At 51.2% G+C, this 18814-nt stretch overlaps 1 protein-coding gene across 1 annotated transcript; it reads right to left on the bottom strand.

Moving 5' to 3' along the window:
* Nucleotides 1–301: 301 nt before the first annotated feature.
* ACTL6B (actin like 6B) lies at nt 302–13798 on the bottom strand. Its single transcript, XM_045993659.1, has 14 exons — nt 13706–13798; nt 13159–13235; nt 12791–12956; nt 12411–12511; nt 6415–6512; nt 5641–5735; nt 5450–5556; nt 4701–4790; nt 4484–4545; nt 4258–4372; nt 4031–4111; nt 3839–3934; nt 3561–3647; nt 302–571 (listed from the first exon to the last, which is right to left on the bottom strand). Exons 1-14 carry the CDS (start codon nt 13728–13730, stop codon nt 491–493), a joined length of 1281 nt encoding a protein of 426 aa, XP_045849615.1. The 5' UTR covers nt 13731–13798; the 3' UTR covers nt 302–490.
* Nucleotides 13799–18814: the final 5016 nt, after the last annotated feature.

The raw sequence follows: 18814 nt of genomic DNA, 5'->3' as shown, positions 1-18814 counted from the left end.
CCCGGGTTCCCGCCCCAACTCCGCTCCTAGGTGGGGCCCATTCGCGCGGGCTTCTGCCGGATCCTCGCTGCGTGATCCTCCTTGGGTCGCGGTCCCTTTGAAACTTGAGGCTTCCAGGTCCTGTGGCTCCCGGGGCTCTGCCCCGGCCCGCAGACTTTGCCCCGGCGCCCACCGCGGGATCACCAAGGGACGTAGGCGTAGCTCTAGCCTCGCCTCCCCCCAGCCCCCGTCCCCACTCCCGCCACCCCACCCCCGGCCCAAGGAGGCCAAACTTTGTTTTCTTAAAACATTTTTACTCCTTTCAACCCAGAAACATCACAATCTAAGCGGACGGGAAGGGAGGGGAAGAGACGAGGGCATGGGGGTGGGGGCTTTGATCTACGCCGGCGGAGGCGGAGCCGGGAAACCCTCTCCCCGCCTTTGGCGTCCCCTACCCCACCTCTGCAGGCGGCAGGCGGCCGGCGGACGTGTGGGTGTTGAGGGGGCGCCCTCAGGGGCACTTCCGTTCCACGCACTGCTTCCCTCCCTCCTCATATTCCTGCTTGGAGATCCACATCTGCTGGAAAGTGCCCTGGGAGCGGGAGATGGGGGGACGACAAAGTCCATCAGGACGTCCCTGGAGGAAGGGGGGGGGTCGCGCCCTCCCAATTTCCACCGTGCAGGCCCAGCCCCTTGGAAACCCTTCTCCTGCCCTCTGACCCCGGCCTTTCCGCCCCGCAGGGACCTCCCCAAGCCTCCCAGCCCTCCTTCAAATTCAGAGCGTGAATACCCCCGCTCATGTTGTTCAGTCATGACGTTCATTCATTCATTCAACAAGTATTTATGGCACATCCCTCTGCCCTTGGCCCTGCGCTGGGCTAGAGCTGGGTAGTGGAGCTTACAGCCTCAGGCCAACCAGCCTCCCCGCGCCCCAGTTCCTCGTGTACCTGTCACTCCATCGGGCCTTACAAACTTGTCCAGTCTCCTGCATTCCCAAGAAGAATCTTTCCTCTGCCCTCACTGGACTTGTCTTTACTCTGCATGCCACCCCCCACTTTGAACTTGCCCCTTGAGGGTCTCTTGTGCTGGGCATCTCAGACGGCCCCTTCTTTGATGGTTGCTTCCTCTCTTCCTGAAAGCTGGTGTCTCGGTCCCTGGTACTGTCCCTCCTTCTCTCCTGGGCTCACAGTCCAAGCCGACCTGAACCAGCTCATCCACTCCTGGGACTTCTGCTCAGGCACTAAAACTCCACCCCTCCCTCAACCTCCCGTTGCTGAACCCGAATACTAAACCCAAATACTCAGCCGTCTTTGGACACTTCCTTCTGAGTCCCTCAGGACCGCAAACTCAGCATGTGTACCACTGAGCTCCCCCAGGCCTGCCCCAGACCTGCTCCGGTGGTCTTTCTCACCTCCTACACTAGCGCTGGCCCATCAGTGGTCACGGGGCACCTGAAGGTGGCTAGTCGGAATTGAGATGTGCTCTACAGTTATAAAACACACAATGGATACTGAAGACTAAGTCCAGGAAAGAGAATGTAAAAATCTCATTTTTAGGGGTGTCGGGGTGGCTCAGTGGGTTAAAGCCTCTGCCTTCGGCTCAGGTCATGATCTCAGGGTCCTGGGATCGAGCCCGCGTAGGGTTCTCTGCTTAGCGGGGAGCATGCTTCCCCCCCCCCCACTCTCTCTCTCTGCCTACTTGTGATTTGTCTGTCAAATAAATAAAATATTTTTAAAAATCTCATTTTTATATGGATCACATATTGAAATGATAACATTTTGGATATAAATAAGGTGCATTTTTTAAAGGTTTTTTTTTTTTTTTTTTTAAAGGAGGGACATCTGGCTGACTCCGTTTTTAAGTAATCTCTACACCCAACATGGGGCTCGAACTCACAAGCCCTAGATCAAGAGTCGCATCTCTACCAGCTGAGCCAGCCAGGCATCCCAAATAAAGTATACTCTTTAAACTTAATTTCTCCTGATTCTTGGGGCTCCTTTAAAATACGGCTACTGGAAAATTTAAAGTTGGATATGTGGCTCGCATTACATTCCTGTTGGACAGAACTGCCAGGAGCTAGCACCCTGGGTATCATACGAGGCTCCTTCCCTCTATCTTCTTGTACCCAAATGCTGCCCGCTTCCTGTCCGTTGGACCTGTGATGAGCTCCAGGTTCCACAGCCTGACATGCACTGCTCTGTCAAAGCCCCCGTCACAGTGGAGACCACAGCAACCCTGTTCAAGCCGCTCTCCACTCGGCTGCCCCGGTGAGCTTCTGACCTCCGGTCCGACCGCGTCTGCCCATCGCCTTGGTCTTGCCTGCCTCTTTCCGTGGCCCAGGCGCCGTCTCTCCCTCTTTGCCTCGAGAGTTCTTACTCAGTCTCCCATCTCAGCCTGAATGCTCCTTAGGAGGCCCTTCGTGACCCTTGAACTAGATCAGGTCCTCCCTTGAAGGAACAAGGCCACACTTTAACAGCCTGGCCCTGGAGCGGGGACTAGGTCGGGCATGCAGGTGGCGCCACAGGAACTGTATGGCTGACAGGTTCCCGGCCGCCAGCTGACTTCACATTGTCAGCTTCCTGTATTTTTTTTTTCCTTAAAGATTTTATTATTTATTTATATATTATCTCTGCTGAGCAGAGAACCCGATGTGGGGCTCCATCCCAGGACCCTGAGACCATGACCTGAGCCGAAGGCAGAGGCTTTAACCCACTGAGCCCCCCAGGCCCCCCAGCTTCCTGTATTTCTGACGCTTGTCTGTCTCCCTGGGGGCTGCCCCTCTAGGACATGTCCTTCCCGCTTTGTCACGGCCCCGCTGTCCCCTCGGGGTGACTGACGCTGTGAGATGAAGTTTTCACCTCCAGCTCCCGCTCGGTGTCTTACCTGTGCCCAAGAGCAGGCCCGGACAGAACTCCCCACCTACTGCCCCAGAACCAGCCTGCCTGTCTCCTTCTCTCTCTGCCTCTTACCCACCACCCCGGTCCCTCACTGCTGCTCACTCCGTGACTCCGGGACAATGGAAGGAGCCTCCTCGCAAGGTCCCCCCGTATCCAGCTCACACCCTGATCTCCAGAGACTCATGCCCGATGTAGTCTTCCCAAACACGACTGGGACTGTCACGCTTCTTCCTCGCCCCAAACCTTCAGTGTGTTCCCTCTGCTTAGTACAGTGGGAGCCTCAGCCACGGTCTCAACCCCCACCTCTCTCCACCTTCCTGTCCTTCTGCTCTCTGATTTGTCCCGATGGCAGAGTCACCCTTCCGGGAACACTAACTACTCTTTCTCAAAAATAAATATTTGTTGGGGCGCCTAGGTGGCTCAGTGGGTTAAAGCCTCTGCCTTCAGCTCAGGCCCTGATCCCAGGGTCCTGGGATCGAGCCTGCATCAGGCTCTCTGCTTAGCAGGGAGCCTGCTTCCCCTTCTCTCTGCCTGCCTCTCTGCCTACTTGTGATCTCTGTCCGTCAAATAAACAAAATCTTTAAATAAATAAATATTTGTTGAATGAACGAATATGGAGGTGGGCTAGGGACGGGGTTGTGTGGGCCTGCCCCTTTCCCACAGCCAGGGCCCCTTCCCTCTCACCAGTGAGGCCAAGATGGAGCCCCCGATCCAAGGGCTGAACTTGCGCTCCATGGTGCTGTTGCTGGCGATGAGCTTCAGCCGCATGCTCTAGGGGGAAAGAGGGGCTGGGGGAAGCGGACACCTGGGTTCCGGGAAGGGACAGGGCTGGAAGCGGGGAAGTCTGGGAAGCCACAGGGGGAGGGGTCTGCTCTGGTGTCCAGAAGCCTTGCTATTGGGGAAGGAGGAAGGATGGGGTCCCGGAGAGCTAAGCCAGGACCCTGGTCGGGGTGGGCCCCTACCGGCGGGGTCTTCTGGGAAAGCTCTCGGTTGAGCCTGTCGGTGAAGCCCTGGAGCAGTGTGTTCCCGCCGGTGACAATGACACTACCATACAGGCCCTGGGAGCCGAGAGGAGCGCACCTTCAGGGCCCGGCCCCTGCCAGTCTCCCCGCGGCTCCCGGGTCCCGCTGCCCAGACACAGACTCGGGCCTCACCGGGCGGATGTCGATGTCACACATGCCGATGCTGGTGGTCACCACGTGGCCCACACCCAGCATGGTGTTCCCCGACAGGCCCTGCCGAGAAAGGTGACCTGGGGTTTGGGGCCTCTGCCCTCTCTCCCCAGGCCCCAGGGATCCTTCCCAGCCACCCCCAACCCACACACGCTGGCCTCTGGGGAATCCAACCAGCCCCTACCCGTTACCCTCCCCACGGGGCCAACCTTGACGTTGGAGGGATCAAAGAGGCCCTCGGGAATGCGGAGCCGCTCAGCGCCGTAGTCTGTGTTGTAGCCGTTGGGCATCTCGTAGTGCACTGTGGGCATCTGTGCGGCCACCCTGCCCAGGAAAGAGAGAGACTCTGCCTGGGGTGCTCTCAGAGGACCAGAGGCACCCCCAGAGTCCCAGGCCTGCCCTCTTCCCCACCCCTGGGCCAGGGGTGCCACTTACTGCTCGTCGTAGGGAGAGTCTGAGACCTGCAGCACAGAGGCCTGGAAGTCCTGAATCACCTCCTGAGGACCCAGGGAGCTGGTCAGGGCCCGGGCTCCCTCCGCAGCATCCCCAAGCTGCCCACCTGCCAGGTCTCCCTGTCCCCTCCCGTCTACTCATGGCAGGGGCCTAGGAGCTGGGGAGGGCCTGGGGCTCTGTCGGGGGGCTCTCTCCTCACGTTGCACATGTAGTTATGCCAGGACTTGGAAACCTGGGGGAGCTTCTCCTTCTTCTTCCAGTTGGGAGGGGCGCCCTCCCGTACGGGTTCCTGTGGGGCACAAAGCCTCTGAGCACCCTTCCCCACTCCACCCCTGTCCAGCCCACCCCCACCACACCTGTGCTGCTGCCGCTAACAGGCACCGAGTTCTTTGCTCTGTTGCCTGCAAAAGGGGTCTCTCCTCCTTCCCTGTCAAAACAGAGAGAACAGGGAGAGCCTGTCCCCATGTCCGCCACTCATGCAGCAGGGACGGCTGGTCTGAAAGGCCCCAGCCAGAGAAAGCGGAGGGCACGGGGAATACAGTGGGAGACCAGAACCTTAAAGCAGCAGCCTTTTCCTGAGCCATGTTCCATGTGGGGGTCCAGGGTGGACCCCCGCCCGCGGGCAGCGTCTCAGCACTCGTATGCTGTTAATGCCACTTCGCAGGGGAAGGAACCGAGCTGCGGGGAGCTTTGATCTCCTGCTCTGGGTGGCACTGCACTCATATGGCAAGGGCAGACTTTGAACCTGGGTCTATCCCACTTGCCCTCATACATCCTGCTACCAGCTGGCTGTATGACCTTGGCCACATCCTTCAGCCTGTCCGATCTCCGATGCCTCGGTTGTAAATTAAGGAACTGGACCCAGGGTTCTCTCCCTGCTCTGATATCTAGCGGGTCAGTGGGTCAACAGTCATAGGGTGAGTGCCCAAGACTCCCCGGAGACCCCACCTTTGCTGCAATCATGTAAGGTGGGATGATGTCAATGGCCATTTCCTGGAAGAGCTCCCGGCATTGCATGGAGATGAAGTCCCCTGCCAGGGGTGACTTGACGATGCCTGGAAAGGGAGGGGGTGTTAGGGGCTGGATCCCCCACCCCTGCCGCCAACCAAAGCATCCCCGACCCCTGTTGAGGCCCCCACCTTGTTGCAGGACGTAGCCATCATGTACTGGGATGGCTGTGGTGTGGGTGGCCCCACTGTCCAGCACCAGGCCCGTGGAACGTCCGTTTGCAAAGCTGGTGTGGGATGGGTAGGTCAAAGAGATAGCAGCAGCAAGCGAGGGGACTGGGGCTCAGGTCTGGCCTGGTCACTCTCTGCTTTCCTGGTCCAGCCCCTCCACGGTCTGCAAATCTCTCATTCTGGCATGACCCGTCACTGGAGAAAAGTTCCTGAGGCCCCTGTCTCTTCTTCCCTGTGTGAATCACAGCTTCTTCCTCTTTTTCCTTCCTTCTGCGCTCCCAGTTTCTTTTTAGTCTTTGTTCAGTGCTCTGTGGGCTCCCTGGGATGAGGGGCCCTATTGCCCCAGCGCCTAGCACAGGGGTCAGCGCAAGGCAGAGACTTTTAAAAAATGAATGCTGATTGGCTGTTTGTGGAGGAAACTCCTCAATGTTAGATATTTCTCCCTGTTCTCTCCAGTCCCAGCCCGTGCTGTCAATGTGGTCCCACTCTCCCCCACCCCCACTCCCCACCCCGGTTCAGCCCGATCCAAGGAATAGGAAAGAGCTGCTGATCTGGCCACCCCAGGGTCAAAGGCACTTAGCTCACAGGGGCCCTTCTGCACTAATGGGGTACAAGGTGGGTGTCTGCCCCTCCAGGACGCTATCTCCACAGAATCAGGTCCAGCCTCCCGCTCGGCACACTGCAGTCCCCACCCAGGCCCTCCACCCAGCCAGAGCAGCTCCTGCCAGAGGATACGCGGTGAGCACAGCCGTCTTGCATAAGAAGAAGGCAGGAATGTTGTACTGCTCGAACATCAGCTCAGTCAGCTTCTCCCGCTTGGCCCGTGTGTTCCACTGGGGAGAAAGTGCAGGAGGGGAGGCTTCAAAAAGGGAGAGGCACAGATGCTCATGCACACACACACACACACACACACACACACACACACACACACTTGGACTGGGGACAGAGATCAAGCCTCTTGATCTACACAGACCTGTAGAGTGTGAGAGCTATGAAGAATTTTAAAGGTTACAATCCAAACCCAGCTGGAGAAATCAAAACTCAGGGAGAGTGACTTGACCAAGTTCACACACAAAGCCCTTGGTAGAGCTTGGTAGAGTCATAGTCTCTTGACTTCTGGCCACCATTCATTATTGTACCATATATACTTTGACTCCTTTCAGCCTCCAGTTTATCCCTCTCTTCCTCAGAGGCAAGAAAGCGGGGAAGAGGATTTCTGGTAGGAATTGTGGATTGAATTAAAACATCCAATGTTATCCTCTTCCAAGATTCCAGCAAAAGTATAATAAAGGGGTAATTTAGGGGCACCTGGGGGACTCAGTCAGTTAAGCATCTGCCTTCGGCTCAGGTCATGATCTCAGAGTCCTGGGATCGAGCCCTGCATCAGGCTCTCTGCTCAGTGGGAAGTCTGCCTCTCCCTCTGCCTTTCCCCCACTCGTGCTTTCTCTCTCTCTGTCTCTCTCTCAAATAAATAAGTAAAAATTTTAAAAGGGGGTGCAATTAAAAAAGATATAAACCCATAGCACCTGGCTGGCTCAGTTGGTAAAGTACGCAACTCTTGATCTTGGAGTCATGAATTCGAGCCCTACATTGGGCATAGAGGTTACTTTTTAAAACAGGGGGGCAGGGTGCCAGGGTTGTGCAGTTGGTTAAGTGTCTGACTCTTGGTTTTGGCTCAGGTCGTGATCTCATAGTTGTGAGATCAAGCCCCTCATCAGGCTCTGTACTCAGCGCAGAATCTGCTCAAGATTCTCTCTCCCTCTCCCTCTGCCCCTCCTGCTTGTGCTCTCTCTCTCTAAAATAAATTAGGGAATCTTAAAAAAAAAAAGATACAAAGCCACGAAAGCCAACCAGCACATGAGAAGATGCTCAACATTGTTAGCCATTAGGGATATGAAATTTGAAAGCACAATGAGATACCACTTCATACCCACTAGAGTGTTGATAATAATTAAGGAAAAAAGAAGGACATAGAAACACTGAAACCCTTGGACATTGCTGTGGGAAGGTGAAATTGTTCAGCCACTATGGAAAACAATCAGTTTCTCAAAAAGTTTTACCATTTACCAGAATTCCATATGACCCAGCAATTCCACTCCTAGTTATATATCCAAAATAACTGAAAACAGGTACTGAAACAAATCCACATACACAACTATTCAAAACAGCACTGTCCACAACAGCCACAGATGGAAACAACCCAAAAATCCACGAGTGGATAAATTGGAAAAAACAAATTGTGGTATAGCCATACAATGGAATGTTACTCAGCCATGAAACAGAATAAAATACTGAATCCATGCTACAGCATGGATGAACCTTGAAAATATTATGCTAAGTGAAAGAATACAGACATGAGAAGTCACATGTTGTATGATTCCATTTATAAGAAAGATCCAGAATAGATACAGTCATTGAGACACAAACCAGACTGATGGTTGCCAAGGGGAGGGAGAGTAGAGAGAAACTGGCTAATGAAAATGTACTTTCTGGGGCACCTGGGTGGCTCAGTGGGTTAAGTCTCTGCCTTTGGCTCAGGTCATGATCTCAGGGTCCTGGGATCGAGTCCTGCATCGGGCTCTCTGCTCAGCTGGGAGCCTGCTTCCCCCCCTCTCTCTGCCTGCCTCTCTGCCTACTTGTGACCTCTCTCTCTTTCAAATAAATAAATAGAATCTTAAAAAAAGAAAAGAAAATGTACTTTCTTTTGGGGTGATGAAAATGTTGGGGAACTAGATAAAGATGATGGCTACACAACATAGTGAATGTATTACATGCCACTGAATTGTTAACATTAAAAAAGTTAATTTTCTTTTTTTTTTAAAGATTTTTTTTATTTATTTATTTGACACACAGAGAGAGATCACAAGTAGGCAGAGAGGCAGGCAGAGAGAGAGAGAGGAGGAAGCAGGCTTCCCGCTGAGCAGAGAGCCCGATGCGGGGCTCGATCCCAGGACCCTGAGATCATGACCTGAGCCAAAGGCAGTGGCTTAACCCACTGAGCCACCCAGGCGCCCCAAAAAAGTTAATTTTCTGTTGTGTGAATTTTACCTCAAAAAAGAGAGGGAAGAAGAGATAGACACCCTCAAGGTTTGGGAAAAATAAGGAAGGAAAAAACAGCAACATAGTTTTGAAGGTTGGAAATCGGATACTTAAGTGGTAACTGACTTAATAGATTCAAGAACACAGACTCCTAAGCTGGTAGTGGAAAAAGCCAGAAACAACCTGTGTCAAACTGTAGAATCCTCAGAGGGTTCAGAAATTGGTAGTTTTGGGTACCTGTGGCAGTTAAGGTCAAGGGCAAGCTAAAATAAGATTGTTTAGGGGCACCTGGGTGGCTCAGTAGGTTAAAGCCTCTGCCTTCGGCTCAGGTCATGATCCCAGGGTCCTAGGATTGAGCCCCGCATCAAGCTCTCTGCTCAGCGGGGAGCCTGCTTCTTCCTCTCTCTCTCTCTGCCTCTCTGCCTACTTGTGATCTCTGTCTGTCAAATAAATAAATAAAATCTTTAAGAAAAATAAATAGAATAAAATAAGATTTTTTAAAGCCATTCAAGTGACAGCTCCCAAAACTCTCTCCCCAGTACCATGTCACTGGGATAGTATCCACTCCAAACTCTGCAGAAGACTGGAAGTTTATTCCCTAGAGTAAAACTGAGGGTCTCTGTCCTGGTGAGACACTTGACACAGTCAGGAGTGAAGACACTATACTTAAAACAGGAGAAGTAAGTGATTCCATGCATATTAAATGGTGATAACCTCAGCCCTATTCCCTCACTTGGCTCCCAGAAAGGGGATGGCCAGTCCTGTCTGTAGGGTACAAGTCTTCTCCCATGGGTTACATCAGAGATCTAAAGATGCCAGTTATCAGAGGCTGCCTAACATCCCAGGCAAGTCATCCTATAGCAACATCTTTTATCATGACAGTCAACGAGTGCCCCATCCCACAGAGCTTCCAACCAGTGTTTCAGTCCCCCGCTTGCAAACATAAGCACGCAACCAACGATTTCTCAGAAATCTGAGAAAAGTCTTACAAATGAGATAGAGACCTCCCAGAAAGGGCAGGGGGAAAAAGCAATTTCGAAGAACAGAGATCATGCAGGGAAATGAAAACTCCCCAAAACAGAAACAAAACTAATATTATTCTGAGAAAACACATTATACTGCATCCATGAAGGAAGGACTGGATGTCCTAAAAAGTAATATTCGTGGAACAAAAAGAGCTCTTGGAAATTGAAAATACAGGAGGAGAGATGAAAAAATCAATAGAAGGGCTGAAAATAAAGTGAGGGAATATCTTGGTAATTAGAGGAAAAGAGAAAAGGAAGGAAAACACAAGAAAATAAGATAAGGAAATGAGAGGACCAGTTCAGGAGGTGCAAAATCCAAATGATATTTTCCAAAAGACAGAACAGAGAATATTGAGAGAAATATATCACCAAGGGGTGCCTGGGTGGCTCAGTTGTTAAGTGTCTTCCTTTGGCTCGGGTCATGATCCCAGGGTCCTGGGATCAAGCCCCACATTGGGCTCCCTGCTCAGCAGGAAGTCTGCTTCTCCCTCTTCTGTTTCTGCTCTGTTTCTGTTTTTGCTGTCTCTCTCTGTCTAATAAATAAATAAAATATTTTTTAAAAAAGAAATATATCATCAAATAAATAATAAAAACTACTTAATTGAATAATTACTGACTTACTTTTTTCACAGAATTGAAAGACATAGGTTTTCAGATTGAAGGAACATATTGAGTTTTTAGAGCAATGGATGAAAATTAAACAATACAATATGGAGAAATTGTACAACACTGAACACAAAGTGAAAACTCTATAAACTTTCACAAAGAAAAACATTATGCCAAAAGATCAGGAATTAGATAGCTCTGCCTTCTTGATGGCAACAATAGGTGCTAGAAGTACCTTCAAGATTTTAAAGAAAAACTACTTCCAATCTGGAATGTTATACCTAGCTAAGGTATCAATCAAGGACAGACATACAAGGTTTTAAAAATTTTACTTCTCATGACCTTTCTTTCTTTTTTTAAAAAAAGATTTTATTTATTTATTTGACAGAGATCACAAGTAGGCAGAGAGGCAGGAAGGGAAGCAGGCTCTCTGCTTCACAGAGAGCCCAATGTGGGGCTTGATCCCAGGACCCTGGGATCGTGACCTGAGCCGAAGGCAGAGGCTTTAACCCACTGAGCCACCCAGGCACCCCTTTCTAAGGCAGTTACTAGAGGATGTGCTCCAGGAAAACAAGGGAGTACATCAAGAAAAGGAGTAATGAGATACAAGAAATAGGACCTCTAGCATAGGAGGGAGGTGAAAGGATGCCTTAAGGTGAAGGTGAAGAGAGATGTCAGGATGAGAGCTATGTCCTTTGTGTAGAAGGGAACAAGTCCAAGGTGGGGCAAATCAGTGGGTCTTTGGAGAGACTTCTTCAAGAAGATGAAATTGATAGAAAATCTAATGGAGTTAATGTTTTGAGAAAGGATATAGACAATATAAACAGATAAGTAATAAGCAGATGAATAATTTAGGGTCATATTAAGTAAATAGAAAGCTAAGCAAAATAAAAACCAGCACAATATTCAGTTCTAGGAAAAATAGCTGTGCAGGAAAGAGAAGTGAGGGTAGTTTATTGCCCATCCCAGACCTGATTAGCATACATAACCATAACTGTGTAAATACAGAAAATGATTTTTTATAACTTTTTAAAAAGATTTTATTTATTTATTTATTTGACAGAGCGATAAAGAGAGAGCACAAGTAAGCAGAGTGGCAGGCAGAGGGAGAGAGAGAAGCAGACTCTCTGCTAAGCAGGGAGCCTGATGCGGGGCTTGATCCCAGGACCCTGGAATCATGACCTGAGCTGAAGGCAGCCGCTTAACTAACTGAGCCACCCAGGTGCCCTAGAAAATGATTTTTAGAAAATCTAAAATAAAACCATATTTAAAGCTGGGGAATGAGAGAAGTGTGTGGTGTGAGCTGAAGGAGGAAAGAGAGCTCAAGGTTTCCTTCCTTCCTTCCTTCTTTCCTTCCTTCCTTTCTCTTTCTTTCTTAGCATGCACATGCCCAAGGTGGAGGAGAGGCATAGGCAGAGAGAGAGAGAGAGAGAATATGAATATCCTAAGCAGGATCCAGCTCAGCATGAAGCCGCAGGTGGGGCTCAATCTCAGGACCCTGAGATCATGACCTGAGCCAAAATCAAGAGTCCCAACATTCTACCGATTTTCTACGGTGGGACACCAATGCCTGAAACTGTAAAATCCATAAGCAGCATTTTGAGTGTGATATTTAGAGATATGGAAGAACATGACAAAACTTATCTAAAAGAAAAGCAGGTGCCTCTGGAAAAGGGGAATGGAATGAAGGGGATATGAATAGTAGATCTTTCCTTAACACAGTTTATAAAGCAAACTGGTTATATACATATATAACATTGGCAAAATTTTTAAGTTAAAAGGTCCAAAAAGGACTTTGGTGGGGGGAGGAGAGAAACAGCAGTAAATAAGCCAGAATGTGTAAAAGATATGAATGGATAGAACAGGAGGAGGGAGAGGGATAAAGACTAAAACCAGAGAGGAAAAAAGTATTTGAAGGTGATGGAGTTGGAAGAAAAGTCCGAAAAGTTAAGTGGAGTGATGATGGATGGCAGATGCTTTAAGGGTGGGGAAGGGAAGTGAATGGCAGAAAGGAGGCAGGGAGCCCCTGGGGCAGGACTGGGGTTTGGGTGAGGCACTTACCGGGGCCTCGGACATGAGCACTGGGTGCAGGTTGGGCTCAGACTTGACGTGTTTACTGTAGGTATGATCCAGAATGGCACGGAAGCATTCCCAGTCCTCAACTGGGGCCAGGAGACCAGCATGGAGAGATGAGGTTGGGCCAGCAGGGGTCCAGGGACAGGAAGCAAAGCAAGGAGGGAGGCCAAGTCCAGGGGAGGGGAAGTGAGATCAGTTCCAGCAGAAATCCCCCCTTCCTAGGTATCTGTCGGGCCCCTGGGCTGGGAACCAGGCAGCTGTGGGCAGCTGCAAGGTAGACTCCATGGGTGTGGGGTGATGTGTCCCGGGTTGTGGTGTGTGGGCTCCGGGTCTGTGGCGGGAGACGGTGGGTGGGGGCTCCTTACTCATGCCATTCTTGAGGGGCGACATGACCTCCGCTCCATCCCGAGGCACATGCAGGGCGTTGGTGTCGATGTGGAAGATCTTCCCTTTCTTCTCTTTCTCCCCCTCCAACTCCAGCCCGCCCCCCTCCTCCGCGGCCAGCAGCCCCACCGTGGTGGGGAAGTCAGCCTGGAGGGAACATGGCAGGAAGAGGGATCAACCTCCTGCCCCTGTCCAGGCCCATAGCAAGGTCCTCAGCCCGCCCATGGGTTTATTCCCACATTCCCGCTCTCCAGAGCTTCTCTCTGGGTTGTGAGAACCCTGGGTCACTAGGAAGCATGGAGCGGAGTCTGGAGCCCCTAGGACTCGGGAATGGGGCTGAAAAGCTCACCTTGGGGCAGTCCTCCCCAGCGTACCCAGCGCGGACTGAGAAGGAGCCAATGTCAAAGACCAGCGCCCCCACCTCATCTGTGCAGGGAGACAGGTGTATGAGGGGACTTCTCCCAAACTCTCCGGCTATCCAACACCCACCCCCTCCCCGGCCCTGGATAGCTCTGAGAGGAGGTCAGGGCAGAGACACAGTTTCGCCACCTTCGCAGGTGGGAGCTCGGCCTGGAGTCTGGGGTCCTGGGAGAGGGCTCGAGCCTATAGAGTCCCTTCTTGCCCGGTGGCCTTATTCAGGCCACTCTCTTTGCCGGGAAAGAAGGGGCCGGAGGGGGGATGCGGGAGGAGGTGAGTTGGATGGTGGAGAGTGAATCCAGTGCGCGCGAGCGACCGACTCGGGAGGACCAAGGTAGGAGTGGTGCAGGACCCAAACCGGTTCGAGCGCCGGTGACAGGCCCTGGGGTGCCCAGAGCTTAGGTCGCGCGGGTTCGGGGTGCAGGGCTGCCGGTGAGGCCGCGACAGACTGGGGAGCCTGAAGCCCGAGGCTAGCTCACCTCCGCCATAGACGCCCCCGCTCATAATGCCCTCTCAGCGTTGCTCACGGCCCGTGGGCGGCGGCGGGATCAGCACCGAGGCGGCCGGACAGCTCCCGGGATCCCGGGCGGGGCGGGGCGCGCGGTAGCCAATCAGGAGGCCGGATCCCCCGCCCCCAAGGGCGCCGCCGATTGGCTACAAGGCTAGACAATAACCTGACCGGGGGCTGCTGCTTTAAAGGGGCAGACACCGCAACTTTAAGATTTGGGAGAGGATAGATAGCCAAGGACTTTTGAGACTGACCCCAAGGGATATCCAGGTAGAGAGCAGGCGTACGAAAGAGATGGAAACCTTGTCCATCTGGAGCAGGACGCCGCGGGATGACTGATGGGGCCCCTGCTCCCTTACTTTTGTAAATGGGGTGGAGGAGAGGGCACCATAGTCCTAGAGAGTTGTCCATTCTCGGGCTCCTGAGCAAGGTTCTGCCATACTCAAGCCTGAATAAAATCACAGGGCAAAGGAAGGAAAGGAAGAAGGGAAGAAGGAGCGGTACAGGAGGGGGTGTGTCTCCATCTCCCCCCCCCCCCCCCCGTTTCTTTGCACCCTTGTCTTTCTAATGGCCCCTCTTTTCCTCTCCCATCCCGGGTGCGTGGGCCCTATACATACACGTGTACCCGTGCTCAGCTAACCCATCTTTAGCTTCCTTCCCTCATTATTTCTCCCCAGCTCTTTTCCTGGCCTGCCACCACCTCCACAGCAGTTTTAATAGCAAAGGGGAGAAGGCGCAGCTCCGACAGCCTGGCTTAGCTGAGAGACTCTTACGTGAGCATGTGTGTAGATGCGTGCCTGAATGTATGGGTTTATGCGTGTCAGGGTATGTGTGCATAAGCATGTGTGTGCGCGTGTGTATGTACATGCATGTGAATACGTTTGTCTTGAGGGCACTACCACCTACTTGCTGAGGGTGGGGGGAGCGCTAAGACCATGGATGGTGGGTTTCAGCCCCCCCTTCCCAAAAGACCATAGATGCCACAGGAAGAGGGTACCTTGTGAAAGCCAATGCCCCAGCAGTTCCTCTGCTCGCCAGATGCCCATTCTGGAAGAGCCTTCGCCTACCCCTCCCCCACAAAGGACAGATGGTTTAAGATGGCTCATTGATTACCCATTGGCAACCATGGCATTTCACATGCCCAAAGCTGGCTGGGAGTCCAGGCCTGGCACCTCAGACCAGAGGTGTCCCGGCTTAAGTGGGAGAGGTGAGCTGTAGGGGAGAAAGCTCACTCTATGGGGAAACTGAAATATTCCTGAGTGACTTAGTTATTGGATGACTGGATGAGCCCCTTGACCTCTTGGCACCTGCATTTCTTTATCGTCCACAATTATTATTATTATTATTATTGCTGCTGCTGAGGTGAGGCTTACAGGGACACTGGAATGGAAAGTGATTCTATTCGTGGCCTGCCCCTCTCCTTTTGTTGACATTTAATGACATTGCTTCACTTCTCCGTCACCCATCCCTTAACCCAGTCGGGTTTCAGATTCAGAGATTGGCCCATGTCAGGAGACACCTCACTGATAATGGGTCCAGCCCCTGCATCCAGAGGCACAGCCCTGTCTTGGGTCACACACCCGACTGGGGCAGAGCCTGAGCTAGAACTCACATCTCTGATCAGCCAGTTGAGACATGACCTTATTTCATAATACTTCTGTGCCCCAGTCCAAGCTTCACCATCCCTAGCTGAAGGATGGCTGGGAATGAGGACACAATCTGATGCCAGAATCAAGTGTCTGGTTAAGAGCTGGGCATGCAGGACTGTTCAGTAAACACTGGTCCTAAGTCAACACTGGGGAGTTTTTGAGGCTTTACTACTATTATTCACAAGTTAGAAATCGGTAGTGTTGTAATGAGAACTGAATTTTCCTCTCGTGGTTGGTGGAGAAACTGCAGCTGGCTGACTACACCCCTGGACTTGATTTACCTTCCAGTGAACTGTGGCCAATTTCCATGGGTCATTCTGTTGTATTATGATTCTGTTGCATTATGTATGTAGTTTAGGTAAAAGATTACTAATACATTTCACCATCCACTCATTGATTCAGCAAACAGCTTTGTGCAAGGCATGGGAGTACCAAGATGCCTAAGATCTATCCCTGCTCTCAAGGGGTTTTGGTGCAATGGGGAGCTCAGACATGCATGAAAGTGGGAGGAAGTGAGGGCCTGGAGGAGGGAGGGGCTACCTGTCTCTGAGAGCCCAGGGAAGCTTCTAGAAGTGAAGTGTGAGCTGAATTGTGAAGGATGAATAGGGTTTCACTGGTGAACAAGGTGGGTCTTCCACACAGAGACTAGCATGTGCAAAGTTCTAGAGACATGAACATTTCTGGCATACACGGAGTCAGGAGCTCAGGCTTGAAGGAGGGTTGCAGATGAACTGGTGGCAGAGACCAGAGTCAGGGGGAAATGAGACTGGAAAAGTGGCCAGAGACCAACTCTTCATACTTAAACTCTATTTTGATTTGGCAAACACAAAACATCCAGTGCCTGGATGTAAAGCATTGTAAGTGCTTTACAAATGTTAAGTAATTTAGCTCTTGTAACAACCCGATTATCATCCCCACTTTGTATGGGAAACAGGCATGGAGAGATTAAGTGACTGGCCCAAGGTCACTCAGCTAGTAAATGACAGAGCTGAGGTTTGAACTGTGGTGTGTGAAAAGTATTGATCCTGGGGAAAATGTTGCCTTGCTTCTATTCATTTCATAAATGTTCTCTAGGGGCCTGATAGACACTAGGAATAACATGGCTCACGTAAGTTGATGGGACTCTCCTAGGGTTTAATGTCTGTGCTGGAAGATGGAGGGTTAAATAATTAATTCCACAAAATCATCTGGAAGTTCTCACATTCCAAGCCCACATTCAGGGTGGCCAAAGATGGACATCTGGTAGTGAGGTGAAAGGTGGTGGGGCCCGCACCCTCAGACCCCACACCTTGGAAATGATTTGGCATCTTGTGATGGTCTATTCCTTGCTCGGTGAGCTCTCCCCCAGTCCTCTGCCAGAAAAATCAAGTGTCTTGGCTTCACAGGGAGCCCCTCCCTAGTGAAAGTGGCGAGTGCCCAGAAAAGGCCGCAATAGGAGTGGAGCCAGCATTGCAGTGAATCACAAACAACAGTGTGGCCGGGGAGGCAATGTTTAAACTAAGCCTGTGAAAATGGAACTGAATTTTCCCAGCTGACAAAGAAGTGTCTTGGAGTCGGGGCGGAAGGCGTTCTGGGAGGGGACAAGACCCAGCCTGTGTGTCATGAAGTTTGGCCCTTCTCATGGAATCAGTCGGCAACTACTGCATGCTTTTTGTTTTTTGTTTTTTTAAAGATTTTATTTATTTATAATGAGTGAGAGAGCATGAGATGGGAAAAGGTCAGAGGGAGAAGCAGACTCTGCACGAAGCTGGGAGCCTGATGTGGGACTCGAACCTGGGACTCTGGGATCATGACCTGAGCCGAAGGCAGTTGCTTAACCAACTGAGCCATGCAGGCGCCCTACTGCGTAGTTTTGAACAACAAAGTTATATGACTTAATTTGCATTTTAGAAAGGCATGTCTGGTAGCTATTTGGCAGATGAATAGAGAGGAACTAACTTAGAGGCCAGGATATAGGCTAGGACTAGGGTAATAGTATTTGGCATATGGTGGAAGGGATGGATTGAAGCAATATACAACAGGTAGCATGGACAAGAAGTATCCACCAGTGACACAGACTGCTAGCCTTACATCAATGGCCATCTCCCTTCTTTCTTTATTAATCATGTTTTAGGTGGGTATATGGCTAGAGACTACATTTCCCAGCCTTCCTTGCAACTGGCCAACCTCTGAGCAGAAGAACTTATGCTTTCCACCCCGCCCCCTTCCCAGTGGATGAAATTCAGGTTATGATTGTGGAAAGCTGCTCGGGCCATACTAGACACAGAGGTGGAAGCTAGGTGCTGAGGACGGCAGACATGCCCCCACAGTCCTGGAAGATCTATTTTAAAGTTGTCTCTTGGGGCGCCTGGGTGGCTCAGTTAGTTAAGCATCTGCCTTTGGCTCAGGTCATGATCCCAGGGTCCTGGGATCGGGCCCTGTGTCCAGCTTCTTACTCAGCAGGGAATCTGCTTCTCCCTCTGCCCCTTCCCACCGCTTATGGTCTCTCTGAAATAAATAAATAAAATCTATAAATAAATAAATAAAATTGTCTCATACGCTGTCGAACTTTGGGGACTCTTTGTTATAGCAGCTTGGCCTAGATCTTTTTTTTTTAAAGATTTTATTTATTTATTTGACAGAGAGAGAGATCACAAGTAGGCAGAGAGGCAGGCAGAGAGGGAGGGGGAAGCAGGCTCCCCGCTGAGCAGGGAGCTCGATGTGGGGCTCAATCCCAGGACCCAAGACCATGACCTGAGCTGAAGTCAGAGGCTTAACCCAATGAGCCACCCAGGCGCCCCTTGGCCTAGATCTTAACTAGCTGATCATCTCTGGACATGGGGAATGAGGGTGTGAGAAGCTCCCGAGTGGACGGTGATGCCATTAACTGGGCCAAGAAATTCGGAGACAGAGTAGTGTTGGGTGGGGTGCGATGGGATAGAAGAGGATTAATTCAGCTTTGAATATGCTGAAGGTGACATGTCTGTGACCAGTGGCCTATAGTAAATGGTTTAAAAATCAGCTCTTCTGGAAAGGGGAGCCCTGAGCTGAAGTCTTTGCCAATTTCCGTGGTGTAAATAAATACTCCCGTCATGACAATGGAAAGTTACTTCTGTCCAAATGACTTCACTGAACAAGGAGTTGGGAAGAGAGGTGCACACTGGGCTCTTGTGAGTCGGTGTGAACAGACACAGCTGACTCCAGCAGGCCACTGTCTGTGAGCAACCAGGTGAAGATACTCAGGTTGCAGTTAGACACACACCAAGTCTAGACCCGGGGGTGGGGTGGGGAAGAACTCTGAGCCGGAGATGGAGATTTGAGAGGTATAAGCAATTCAAGGACAGTCACAGTAATGGAGGAAGGCACCAGTGAGAAAAGGAGGCTGAGGCTGGGATCCTGAGAGAAACAATGTTCACGGAGGCCTGGAGGAGGCGGAGAGGACCAAGGAGAAG

This window comes from Meles meles, chromosome 21 (assembly GCF_922984935.1).
Source record: "Meles meles chromosome 21, mMelMel3.1 paternal haplotype, whole genome shotgun sequence".
NCBI classification, from domain to species: domain Eukaryota; kingdom Metazoa; phylum Chordata; class Mammalia; order Carnivora; family Mustelidae; genus Meles; species Meles meles.
This window is presented reverse-complemented; position numbering and strand designations above follow the sequence as displayed.

Excerpts from the sequence above, each read along its gene's own strand:
- ACTL6B (XM_045993659.1), bottom strand. The coding sequence starts at position 13,730 with ATGAGCGGGGGCGTCTATGGCGGAG. Across the intron at positions 12,957-13,158 it reads CTGGGGAGGACTGCCCCAAG|GCTGACTTCCCCACCACGGT; the intron begins GTGAGCTTTTCA and ends TGTTCCCTCCAG. Across the intron at positions 5,736-6,414 it reads AAGACGGCTGTGCTCACCGC|CTTTGCAAACGGACGTTCCA; the intron begins GTATCCTCTGGC and ends ATCCCACACCAG.